This window comes from Microtus oregoni, unplaced genomic scaffold (assembly GCF_018167655.1).
Source record: "Microtus oregoni isolate MIOR12 unplaced genomic scaffold, Mior012 000026F_ref0000081, whole genome shotgun sequence".
In the NCBI taxonomy this organism is placed as follows: domain Eukaryota; kingdom Metazoa; phylum Chordata; class Mammalia; order Rodentia; family Cricetidae; genus Microtus; species Microtus oregoni.
Window position 1 is genome coordinate 8,915,762 of NW_024543085.1, and position 13,373 is coordinate 8,929,134.

Here is a 13,373-nt window from a genome sequence, read left to right on the forward strand (position 1 = left end):
TCTTTCAAGGTCTGTGTTATGTAGTATAACTTTTTCTAGCTCCATTTGCTTATCTGCTATTTTCATGATTTCATTGTCTTTAGAGGTTTGTGCAATTCTGTTGTATATATGTACCATATTTTCATTATTCATTTATTGAAAGATATTTAGTTGTTTTCATTTCTTTAATATTTTGAATAAAATAGCAATGAACATATGGCTACAGCAGTTATCTGTGAAGTAGGATGGCAAGTTATTTGGACATATGTCAAGGAGTGATGTATGTGACTCACATGAAAGATCGTATCTACTTTATCTGATAATTCTGCACACTGATTTTCATAGTGACTGAACACTGGAGAAAACAACATCTTGACCAAATGGTGCTGGATGTCCATGTATAGACGAACAAAGTTAGACCTGTATCTAGTATCATGTATAATAATAAACTCCAAATGGATCAAAGACGTTAGGTGAAACCCGAAGTGCTGAAATCGGTAGAAGAAAACATAAGCAGTACCCTACAAAATATAGATGTGGAGAAAGGACTTTTGAATAGAATTCCATTCACCCCAGAATTAAGACCAACAGTTCACAAATGGCACCTCAGAAAACTGAAGAGTTTCTGTACAGCAAGTGAAGACGAAGTCCACAGAGTGGGCAAGAATTTTTGCCAGCTGCACATCTGATAGAGGACCTATATTCAGAATACACAAAGTACTAAAAAAAAAAATAAGAGAAACAAATGGAAGGGAGGGAGGGATTGAAAGAGGGAGGGAAGGAAGGGAAGGGAAGGAAGGAAGGAAGAGCGGGAGGAGAGAAGGAAGGGAGGAAGGGAGAAAAAAAGAAAGAGAAACAAAAACAAGGAGTCAAAGAATCCAGTGACCCAACTAAAAAGTGGTCTTTGGATTTGAACAGACAGTTCTCTAAAAAGAAATAAAGATGGCTAGAACATCTCAGAAAATGTTGAACATACTTAGTAATTAGGGAAAAAGCAAATTAAAAGCCCTTTGATATTTCCTCTTATTCCAGTGAAAATAGTCAAGAGTAGCAAACAGCTGACAGCAATGCTGACTGAGATGTTGGGGGAGGGGACTATCATTTACTGTTGGTCAGTTTGGGCTGTCAGTATGGAGAACACTTCCATTCTGACGGCTAGTCTTTGCCCGAGTTCAGTGACTCTGGGATACCATTTCCTATAACCTCTGGGCCTTTCTTTTGCCCAATAAAATATTCAGGATTTAAGTTCTGTGTATTGGAATTATTGAGGAAATTTCCCAAGTGTCTTAGCTGCTGTGCAGATAGGTCATGTGGTCTCCTTTGCCATCCCTCACCAGACCAGCAGTTCTTCACTGTACTCTCTAAATGTCGTTATTCCTAAGCTCCTTGAATGTTTATTGGACAATTTAGAACAAAAGAAAGCTTATAGCACAGAAGAGTGCAAAGTTTAGTAGTGGGTTCTTTTCATTGCTCAGTTTTTCAACATCCCTTCCACTAGGAATTTTTCTTTGTTGCTTTTAATCCGCCTTGCTTTGTGGAAAGTAATGCTTTTTGATTTAAAGTCAGCATCTTTAGAATTAAAGTTATGTTTAGTGGTGCATCATGAAAGGGCTAGATTCTGAAGAAGGAGTTAGGAAGTCAGCGGAATTTCCTAAAGGAATCCTTACACTTAAAAGTAATTTTTAAAGGGTATGTTTCTGTTAGTAAGATTAGGAAAGGGCTGTTCCAGTTCCAGACATTCGCAGTTGGCTATGAAAGCTGCCACTGCATTGCTCTTTTAAGGCTTTTAAAAACATTTGAGCTAAAAGCAAAATGTTTACTTACCATGTCTTTCCCTTCTAATGCTCCTAATTGACTTGAATTTGGTTTGAATTTGAATATTGTTAGACACATACAGGGTTAACCTACTTCGTTATGTATGTAATATTTACAGTATTACTTAATTTTGTTATATACTCTTTTATCGTTTTAATGATTCCAGTATAAATTTAAATTATACAGGAAATCTAAACCTTTAGGTAAATTTGTGTGGCCCATATTTTTAATTTACCAATATTTATATCTAATTTTTCATGATTGTATGAAGTGATGGTAAAGCAGGCACATATGAAAATCACAGAAGCTTGTATATGGCTTACATACACATAATAGCTTTACTAGTGAAATATGTTATTCCTGGGATAAATTGTAAATAGGAAAAAATATTGTTTTCAGGCACATTTAACAGTGAAATATTTGTTTTATTCATTTATTCATCTATTCAATGAGATTGATTTTGAATTGTAAACTTATTTTTATTTGTGGTATATTTATATTGTTAACTTATACAAGACTATTATATATTACATATATCAATGACTATATGAATCATATAGCAAATGTGGTTCTCCTTAGGTCTGGAGAGATCTCAGTAAAATGCTTCTTATGTAAGGATCAGAACCTGAGTTCCAGTCCTCAGCACCCATACACAAACTAGTGTGGTGGGGTGTGCCTGTGATATGAGCCCCAGAAGCCAGAAACAGGGCCGGCCAGGCACTTCCTGGCCAGCCAGCTTGTATGAATAAGTGAACAACAGGTTTAATGAGAAACTCTGTCGTCTCAAGACATATTCAAACATGCAGAATGGAATCTCTAATCAGTTCTGTTACTGACAAGGTTCATGACCTTGAATTCAGTTACTTCTAGTCATTTTCTCATCTGCACAATGAAAGTTTCAACCTTCTTATTTTCAAACTTTGAAACATTTATAATTTAGAGATTCAAAAATGAAATAATATCCAGGTCTGCAAAGAATCTGGACGTGTATAGCCTCACCATTCATTTAGGACTTGCATTGTCTCCCAGCATTGACTAAGCATGAGAAAACAAACTGTTAGAGAAGGGTATTCAAACCTCTGTGTGAAACAGCTTAGTCAGAGTGGACAGTTTCTTTCCAAGTGAGCCACCAGGTCTTAAAACCATCAGTCATCAGAACCCTGAAATAAGTATTGTCTACCTTGTAGTATTAGAACCCAACTACATCGTTCTCTTGGTTTTATTTATTTCATTTATAAAAATTTAATAATCTATTTTATGTTATTCATATAGCATGAGTTTTAATTTCTATTGGTTTTGTGTTTTGCTGCATAAAGTACATCATATTAATCATGCAAGAGGTGAAAGGAATGTGACCAAAGGAGAAGGCACTCGGTGGGGTTGAGGGAGAATTGTGCTTTCGAGAAAATGATATATTGTAAAGGTATAAAGGAATGTTCCTTCCAAATATGTTTGACCTGGAAATTATAATAATTCCATATAGATTCTCTGTCCATGACTCTGTTCTCTGCATGGACTGTGCCCATCAGATCTTGTAAGACTTGGGATGGGCATACCTTCTTTTAGATATAAGTGATTTGTGCCATGGAAGGAACAAACAGTGTGAAATTGGATTAATCCAAGTATATAGTAAAAGTACAATGTATGAATTGTTATATATTAAAACTTCTTTTCCAGAAGCAGGTTTGTAGTGTTTGACAGGTCTGCTGGTTTTTATGCCAGTTCCCGAACTCATTGTGTTCCTGTCATGTTGCTAGTACTTTTCATATCTCTTTGAATCTTCACAGCAACCATATATATGATACAGATAGAAGATAGAAACTACTTTCATTCCTATTCTGTGAGTGAAGAAATGAAGAATCTACCTAAGATCACATACTTAGAGTATGACTGAAGTGCATATTGTATATAAGCATCTTAATTATCATCTGTGACTTAGCCAAGCATGGTGGATACTTCTTATGCTACCAGAGCTAATACAAACTGCAGAACACATTTATAGTTTGCGGTTCATCCACCAGTGGAATTCTTTAAGAATATTTTTTCTGCTGAGCGTGGTGCGTGCCTTTAATCCCAGCACTCGAAAGGCAGAGGCAGGCAGATCTCTTTGAGTTTGAGGCCAGCTTGGACTACAAGAGCTAGATCCAGGACAGTCTCCAAAGCTACAGAGAAAACCTGTCTCGAAAAACAACAACAAAATTGCTATGTTGATTTCAAAGGAAACTTACTAATTACAAGTAAAGTAGCTTCTGGGTAAAACATGATCTTTGATATAAAACATTAGTCTTTTATCTTGACTTATTAGTGCTGAAGACAAGTTACACTACTTATTCTGGCATTTAGACTTAAAATATTAGATGAAATGTAGTATTAAAGGGAATATTTGGATTAACATTTGGTTTTCCCACAGCTAATATTAAACTCGAATTGAATTAGAGTTTTAACTGGATTTCCTTGATGTGTTATGTATCCATATTCAAAGGACTATCACAAGTAGTTATCGATTTCTTTTCAGTTAACTGTTAGTTGCCATTATTTTGCGCATAGTTGAGAGTTATATATATTTACATTATGAATGGTTACTTCCACTAGAATGTATTTTCCCAGTACTGCTTAATGTTCAAACAAAGTAGCCACCAGGTTCCCAGTGTGCCCTTCACTTGGAGACAGGATTTTCTCTTTGGCCAGAGTCCAGCTCTTGCTATCGCTTCCCATATGTTGATAAGTACAGAATTTCTCTTAGCATTGTTTCCCATTATATTCCTTTCCTTGTAGAAGGAGTTTTGTTTTCACTTTCTTTGTCTCTGGTGAGTTTGGCTTGGTAGCTCTCCTCAGCACTGCTTTATTTCTCCATGTGCCTCTTTTCACTTTCTTGTTTCTCAGTGGAACTTAGAAGCATTAAACACATCCTTCTAATGGTTAAATGAAAATGAGCCTTTTATGATGTGTAACTATTTAGCAATTTTGTGTCATCTATACAGTTCTAAATATGTGAAGAAATGGTAAACTTCTGTTTCTACCATTGTTAAAAAATATCATCACTTCTAACCTCTAAGCCCTTAAGATTTCTCCCCTCAAAATCAAGACAGAAAGTTTGCAAATAATGTTAGCCATGCATTTTTAATAGTCTTTTTCCAAGGAAGCCAGTGGAGGGATGAGATGTAGTTGCATGTTTCCCCAGGCATTGTAAAATTGCCATTCTCAGGGATGTAAGCAGCACACTGCTATTTTTAAATATAGTAATTGATTAAATACATTTTCCTTTATGTTTAAGCCATTCTTTTATACAGTAGATTTATTTTGATAATCATAACTCTTACCAGTAGCACAAGAAGAGGCAACTCAGTGTTCAAGAGATAAAATTCTCACTTGTAATCAGTGAGAACCTGCCCAAGACATGGTATTTAGAGTGAGGATTTCTGTCTCTTTGTTATTTGAATCTACTGTGGTGTTATTAGCATGTTTCATAGGACATAGTGCAGAGCTGCTGTGATCTTTAAATGTTAATGCTGTTTTCTTATCACTTTACTGTGTAGATACCCTTCATGAGACCCAACTCTGCCACAGCTCATCCTCGGAGGCAATCCCGGAAACCTCTTTTATAAGTGTGATTTAAAAAATGTGGATAAAACTCTCAATAGAGCATATAACTAAAGGAGAACAGCTATCTTGTCCTTCCCATAAGCTTATCACTGCAAAAAAGTGCTTTTGCTTGTCAGGTTTGGATAGAATGTAATTGATTGGTCTGTTATATGGGTAGACAAGGCAGGTAATTGCCTGTGGATTTTTTTCTATTTTCTTCTTTCTCCCCTTCTTTTCTTTTCTTTCCTATTTTCTTTTTTTTTTGTAACAATACTCAGAAACAGTTGGTGTACACATTATTAAATGTGATGGGTAATGTCAAAATTGTTTTAGTGGGTAAATGTCTTTCCCTCTTGCTTCTTTGGCACACGACGATACAGTATTTGGACTCAATGAAGACTGAAGGAAGCCAGTGGGACTTACATGCTCTGTGCTTCCCTGTGCTTGAACAATTATCTCCGTTATTTGTTTGTAAAAGGACAATGCTTGCCACTCATCTGCAAGTCTGTATCAACTTATTTTCTTCATGTATTCACACATGAAAGAAATTCTGCAATGAGAACAACTCTAGATTCAAATTTAATATTATTCCTATTTGTGATATTCCACAAAAGTGAAAGACTGGTGAAGAGTACGACTTTCTGCTGTTGAGTAGTACGAAAGCACTTGCTATTAGCATGGACGTTTTATAACTAGAACTTAAGCTCAAGTAAACGTACTATACTATCTGTGTTAGTCTGTAGGTACTCTTCTCAGAAGTTACCACATTCATTCCTTATTGTTTTATTTGATACGAACTCTGTGTGCTCCATATAGTTTTACTTTTTTGAACTCAAATGCGAAGCTGTGAAATGAGGGAGATACAGAGCTTGTTGACTATACAACCCGCATGCTGAGAGATCTTCACAGCACCTGTGTCTCCTCAGAGGTGTACTGAGCTTACCTTTGATCTTCATGCTTTACTGGTCCAGTTCTCAGTCAACGGCAGAAATACTTTGAATATTGTACCACTAAATCTTGAACTGATTTAGAAGAGACTGCTGAAATTGAAATGTACATACACGTGTAAATTGTCAAATTGTCTCTTGGAATTCCATTATTTATCATTGTGGGTTTGGATCTTTCCAGGTTTCGGGCATTTGGAATAGTTTAAACTGTAGGAATAGAATAATCAATGCTGTAGCTAGCCAATGTATGTGTAATATAAAGTCAGTGTCTCTACTAATCTGTAGTAATAGGAACCATATAATTGGATAAAATGTTTATTGCACATGTAGGAAATAATATATAAATATGCTATTTATTTATTAGCAGATCTTATGGCACTGGAGAAAATATCCATAATCTTTAGGAAAAGCATTATGCTTTCTTTAAGTATAAGGAAGAACCAACTTAATTTATGGAAAAGTTGATGAACTCCAGCAAATTTTATAAAAAAATGACAGTGGCAGATTAGCATTTTTCAAATGAACTGTGCTTTAGGCTTTAGCCCAACTGTCTTTTAGTATAAGGCAAGAAAACATTAATGGATATTTTTTTAACTTAGCGTTTTTTTCCCCCTCTTACAGGTTTCTGGTTTTTTTATTTTCCTGAAAAATCATAGGTAGTGTAGCTGCAATGACAGTGTTAACCACAAGCCCTTTCACATTGGTTAAACTGTAAAATGTCTAATTACCGTCTTCAAATTTTAGTTTTCAGTGCTATAATTTGCTCTTCCAAGTTTGGTAAACAACCCATGTTACATGTTTTTCACATGTTACAGATAGACGTTGCACAGTTCCAACATGATAGATTCTTCAGAGTCTCCATCTTCTGAAGAGAATAGAATGAAATGTTTCCCTTAGTAAACAGTAGAAAGTTAACTTTTGCCCATTGCTATTAAAGTTAAAATTATTATTTATCTAAGAAAATATTTCAAAATGATTTATATCTCATAAATATGAGTAAAAGGATGACAGCTCAGGTATTTGACAGTTATTTGCTACAGAATAGGAACTGGAAGAAGCATTGCAATAGCAGGAAGGCTCTGGGAGAATGCTTACTTGGTAAAATGTGTATAAGCATGAGGACCAGTACTCAGTGAACAGCCAGGTGTCCTGGCTCACTCTCCTAATCTTAGAGAGTGCTGAGGCAGGAGGTTCTCTGTGGCTTACTGGTCAGCCACTGTGCAGACTGGGCAAGTACCAGGCAAATGAGAGACCTTAGCTCAAAACACATAGTTGACAATTCTGAAGCAGGAAGGCAGACCAGCACACACCACAGGTACATACACACACACACACACACACACACACACACACACACACACACACACACCAATCTACCTACACAGTATTGGGAAGGAAATTAAATGCCTCTAAATACACAACGGATGATATGGTAGTGATGAATCAGAATCACAGAAAGCATGTGTTGAGACTTTGTCTCCTTGCCCTCCTGTTCCAGCAGAACTTCTGTTCTCTCTGCCTCTCTGAAGTTTTTAATCCTGTAGTTTTCTGATAAGATGCAAAAATATGAATTTGTAACAGGTTCAAAATAATGTTGATTAAACTAGTCAGGGACATTACTTTGAGAACAATTAATGTAGTTATTTGTTTAAAATCATATATTCAGTATTGATTAATAATGAGTGTGGATGTCTTTAAGGGGCTCAGATTTCTCAAAATATTTGTTTCCAGACAGAAGGTTTGTAGAAAAGCAATTTCTTCCCGAACACATAAGATGCAGCTTCCTTCATTTTTAAAAATTCATTTAAATATTTATTTCACAAATAGAGCAATACTGTATGCCCAAAATATCATCGACTTTTTGCTTTTTGTTTTTTCTTAAGAGTTAGGATTATGTAGGATATGAAAATAATATTTGAGTTATAAATTTGGATATTTATGCATCACTTATGTATCATTGTAGTTGTGTTTCCTGAATGTTTACCCACTATTATATGTGACATAAAAATAGATGTCTGACAGAAAATATTTATTTTGTTGCCCTACTTCCCGGTTTGTACATTCTATTTCTTAGTGAAACACTTTCTAAGGTCTCAAAGTTAAATAAACACATACATCATCGGTATGTTTTACTTAACTCACAGAATGGAAATACTTCACCAAAATCTGTTTAGGAATTCAGGACTTTGTAATATATTAGAACATTAACAGTTTTCAAAATATTTTTAGCTTCTGAAATTATTTTTCACTAGTGGAAACATATGGACTGATATTGACAAGATATACGAAGGCAGAATTTATCCGTATAGGCTGATCCATTGCTTCGTAAATTTAGATAACAGTAAGGATTGTAAAAAAAAATCAGAGACTGGTTTTACAAGTGATTTTTTTTTTTATTAAAAAAATGTAGGTTTCTTTCCTATAGTGATTACCCTAAGGTGTTGTGTAGACCTGCAGTGAGATTGACTGCTGTTCAGGTACATAAGTTATAATGAAATTGAATATTCCCGCTGGGGTGGGTAACTAAAATGAGGCCAACCCCTAGCCATTATCTCATTTACCTGATTTACATCGGAGACTCAGGATCTACACTATTGATTGGAGTATAATTAGTTAATTATGAATGGGGAAATACACAGTTTTGTGGCGCTTGAACACAGCAGGTTCTAATGCTAAAATATTTTCAAGGGCATTAGCAGATGTAGATCAGTTTATTAAAGAATAGAGCAGACGTGTTTCGGGTATGGAAATGTCGAATCATTCTCTCATGCTGTGAAGAGATACTTGGCCTTATTGTGTATTTTCATAGGAATTGCCTTGCTTCATGTTCTATTTTTAAGTTTTATTGTTGATTTTTTATTTCACTTTTAAAATTACAAGCTGGCTGTTAGCAGATATAGATAATGAACTGAATCCACTCTTTAAGTGTTCTTGAATTGGGCTTTTCCTAAATAGTTTCAATTTGTCTATAGTCACCTGTAATGAAAAATTATAGTCTATCCTACCACCCCCTCTTTCACTGTTGTCTGTGAGAGAAATCCCAGTAGCATTAATGAAATAGGTTCATGTGTTCCACATTGGTTTGAAATTTGTGAAATATTATTTAAAATACATTTTCTAGTCAATTTGTATAGAAAATGCTTGTGTAGTGGCTTACACTAAAATTGTTAAATGTTATAAAGGATAAAATATTGTAGTTATAAGTCTTACACTGTTGATAGAATGTAAGAGTTTTGTGACTGTTCATATTATTTAAAATTTTTAAGGGGCCTCAGTATATATTCAAGCTATTAAGACATTTAATCAAAAGGATTAGTCACTATTCACTGAAATAACCTATCATTGTAGTTGCTAGATTTGAGTTTGAATTGCTAGAAAGGTTTTATTTAAGCAGTGTTAATATTCAAAACTAATGGATAGGAAAGTCAGAACTCCTCACCCCATCTGTTCTCTTTATACTCTTATTTCTAAGTGAAAAATGTAATGTTATGTAGTTTTACAGACAGTTCTTTATCCAGCAATGTATAGACTAGAAAGGAATACTGACTTGTTGGGGGAGGCTGCTTGTTCATTTCCCAGTCGCCCAGACTCCCAAAATAATCACACAGAAACTTTATTATTTGAATCACTGCTTGGCCAATCACTTAAGCATATTGCTAGCTAGCTCTTATATCTTTGGTTAACCTCTTTCTGTTATTTTGTATTTTACCATGAGGGTCGTGGCCTACTGGCAAGGTTTCAACTGGCAGCTCACAAATCTTTCCCCTCTGGAGGCTGCATGGTGTCTCCTGACTTCGAGGTCTTTCTCCCAGCATTCAGTTTAGTTTTCCCGCCTAGCTCCACTCTTCCAAGTCATTGGCCAAAAGCTGCTTTTTTATTCATTAACCAATAAAAGCAACATACATACAGAAGAACTTCCCACACCACTGAGTACTGTGGTTATTAAGGTAAAAAAATATCTACAATGATCAACACCAGTGTGATCCTACAACAGGACATTTCTTTTAAAGTCTGAGCTACAGATTTTGTTCTTTCCAAGGCCAGTTTGTCATGTAGTCTTAGACTGTTTGCTTAGGAGATGTACTCACTTATTTCCTCTAGTTATTTTTAAGTAGTTACTTAGTGTGTGCCCCAAATGAACTTATTAATTGGAAATTAAGAAAGTCAAATAAATCCGTTAGGGCAGTAATCCTCAACCTTCCTAATGCTGTGACCATTTAATACAGTTCTTCATGTTGTGGTGACCTCCAGTCATAAAATTATTTTTGTTGCTACTTCATAACTGTGTTTTGCTACTGTTAGGAGTCATAATGTAAATATCTGTGTTTTTCAGTGGTCGTAGACGACCCCTGTGAGAGGGTCATTTGATTAGTAAAGGGGTCATGACCCACAGGTTGAGAACCACTGCTTTAGCGCTTTGCCTGACTTGCCTTTAGGTACAAGAGAAAATAAATCAGTTACATGTTTTTGTTTGTTTCCGCATTGTCAATGGTCACTCAACACCCAACCTAATGCTTGTGTAGATCTTAGCACTTATAAAGATCAATCATTTTCTCTGCTTTGTCTAGGGTGCTATACTTAATCATAATGCTAAGTAAGTATTTTAATACAAATAGAGCTGTGTTTCTTTAATCTCTATGTTTTGCTAAATCAGTTTGTAAAAGACCATATAGAGCTTCTCTGTCATTAGTATCTGTATATCAAATATGAATGTAGTATGTAGGAAGTTGTATTTCATAGGTACGTAAGTAATTAGTTTTTGTTTTACATTATAAATTGGCTTTGTTTCATTTCATTAAGCTGTAAATTTTAGGATACTCTGTAGTCTAATGTTCACAATATTTATTAGATGCTTTAAACATACTTTAAATGTTGGGTTTATATTTTATTTAAAGATACATTCTTCATATGCTAGTTTTATATTCTCTTTTCATGTTTAAGGTACTGTCTTCTTTTTTATTAGAATGTGCTATTGGTATAATAATGTTTTATTACATACATATTTGTTTTGTTTAATAAAGTATGTTGTGTTATATCACAATACTTTTGTGGGTCATTAACTTCCTTTGAAAACTTATTTTTATTCATTTATCTTGACAAATTAAGTATGTGTATTGCTACAATTGAAATGTTTTCAAGTACTTAATAGACATAGAAACCAAGTAAAATTAATAAGTAACTGTTTTTACCCTATTATAGTTTTCAGGGTATAACCATTATAGACTTAGTTTTTGAGCTTTAAATATATTTGAATTTTCTATGTAGCCAAAATTTGCTAGTTTCTAAATTTTGATATTTTATAGTGACATGTGTGCATGTGATGTATAGCTTATTATTTTAGTCTTCTATATTCTGTGTTTTGAGAATTTTAATGATATCTCTGAAATTTATCAATGGCCTTTTAGTTAATGCAAATTCTGCTAGATGTAACCTCTGATGTTTAGATTATAATTGTTACCAGTAACCTAAAATTATGATTTTATTTTCAGTTTAACAGAATTAATGAATTTTTCTATATGCAAATAACTTGTATAATTCCTTTTTATATTTATTACTTACTTGGCAAACCTGTTAATTTCAAATGGGGTGTTTCTCTCTGTCTTTTTCTTTCTGTCTCTTGGATTTTGGTGGTTGCTAAGGGTAGAGACCACTGCTTTGTGCTATTTAAACTTGGAGTTGCAGCTTTTACTTCCTGGTGAGTAAGCAAGGACCTTAGAGAACTATCCTAACACTCCCAGTTGTCCACCATCATGAGAAAGACGTCCTGAAATGGACCCTGATGAAGGTATCAGGAAGAATTAGGTCATCTCAAAAGAGCAAATGCTTCACAGCATCTTCTGAAAGAGCTACCAATACCAGAACAGGTATTGGATCATTTAAATTTTTAAATGTATTTTTAGATGCCTCATCTCAAACATTGTCAGTTTCACAGTCTTAATACTTTTGGTGGTCTGAATTCTACACAAGATGTTTCTTTAAGAAAATTGTTGTAAAAAAAATATGCTGATAATATAAGGAGACAATGGCTGGTAGTTTTTAAGCAAGTAAGAATTCTGAAAATTTGAATGTAAGGGATCAGGCAAAACAGCAGCTGAATGATACTTTGACTACAGAAATTTGACAGAGAAATGCACTATCAACTGTAATTCCGACTGATGATCCCAGTGTATCAAACGAGAAAATATTTTATGTATTCCAAAAAATGATATGAACCTAATAATGGTATTCTTTATAAACTTCCCATCAATCAAGGGTTAGTGGCATATCATTCCCTGTACTTGAACAGTGTTCCCTTCTTTACTACAACTCTGGACCTTCTCTTCAGCTTAGAAAAAGCATACTTCAAAGATTTCTGTACCCCAGTATTTAGTGGAATGGATATTTTAGCTACTGGAATATAAATTAGTTCAATTGAGAAAGAAGACCCTAAATTCTCTATGCTTCCTATATGGTATTCTTATTTTACATTTGAAATTAGGTATATAATCTTATTTTTTAAATGCCAGAGCAACGGTATTTGAACATTTAAAATTTGTGATTTACTTTTGTTTTTTTTTAATTTCAGACAATCGTATAATATATAGCATTTATTAGTTCTATTTCATTTTATTCGCTCCTGTAAGTGAAATGACAGTAAACGTATAGTTAATTCCTTGAGTCTCAAAGGTCTGAGAAGAGTTCCTTCACTTGCTTCATTGCTAAGTAATGAGTTGTGGAGAGATAATGCCTAAGCAGTGGCAAGTAGCTGTCTCACACTGCTTGTGCCTCGATAGCTTGCTCTTGAATCCTGAAATGGGTCCGTGAGAGGCTAGGCTTTTGTAACATGGTAAGACATTTTTACTGAAAATACAGATTATCATTTACTTTATTGTGATCATTTCTTAAAGTTAGTTTTTTTTTCTTTCTGTGGCATATGCATAAGATTAATTCCTTTCTGTATTTTCCCAATGATTATTAAATAGGAATTTTATATTGTATTCAAGAAGTGTGCTTATTCTTTCTTGGTGTTTTGCTTGTAAATTAATTGACTTTTGACACACTAGTGAAAAA

At 34.4% G+C, this 13,373-nt stretch overlaps 1 protein-coding gene across 3 annotated transcripts in view; it reads left to right on the top strand.

Moving 5' to 3' along the window:
• The window catches only part of Phf14 (PHD finger protein 14), a 126,241-nt gene that overhangs the window by 81,409 nt on the left and 31,459 nt on the right, over nt 1-13,373 (top strand). Inside the window, exon 17 of one of the 3 annotated variants that reach the window (XM_041675456.1) lies at nt 5,331-9,995. The exons of the other annotated variants lie outside the window; for them this stretch is intronic. Within the exon in view, the coding sequence (XP_041531390.1) occupies nt 5,331-5,343 (13 nt within the window). The 3' untranslated portion in view covers nt 5,344-9,995. Of the gene's footprint in view, nt 1-5,330; nt 9,996-13,373 lie in introns of those variants that run through there. 3 annotated transcript variants of the gene reach the window in all.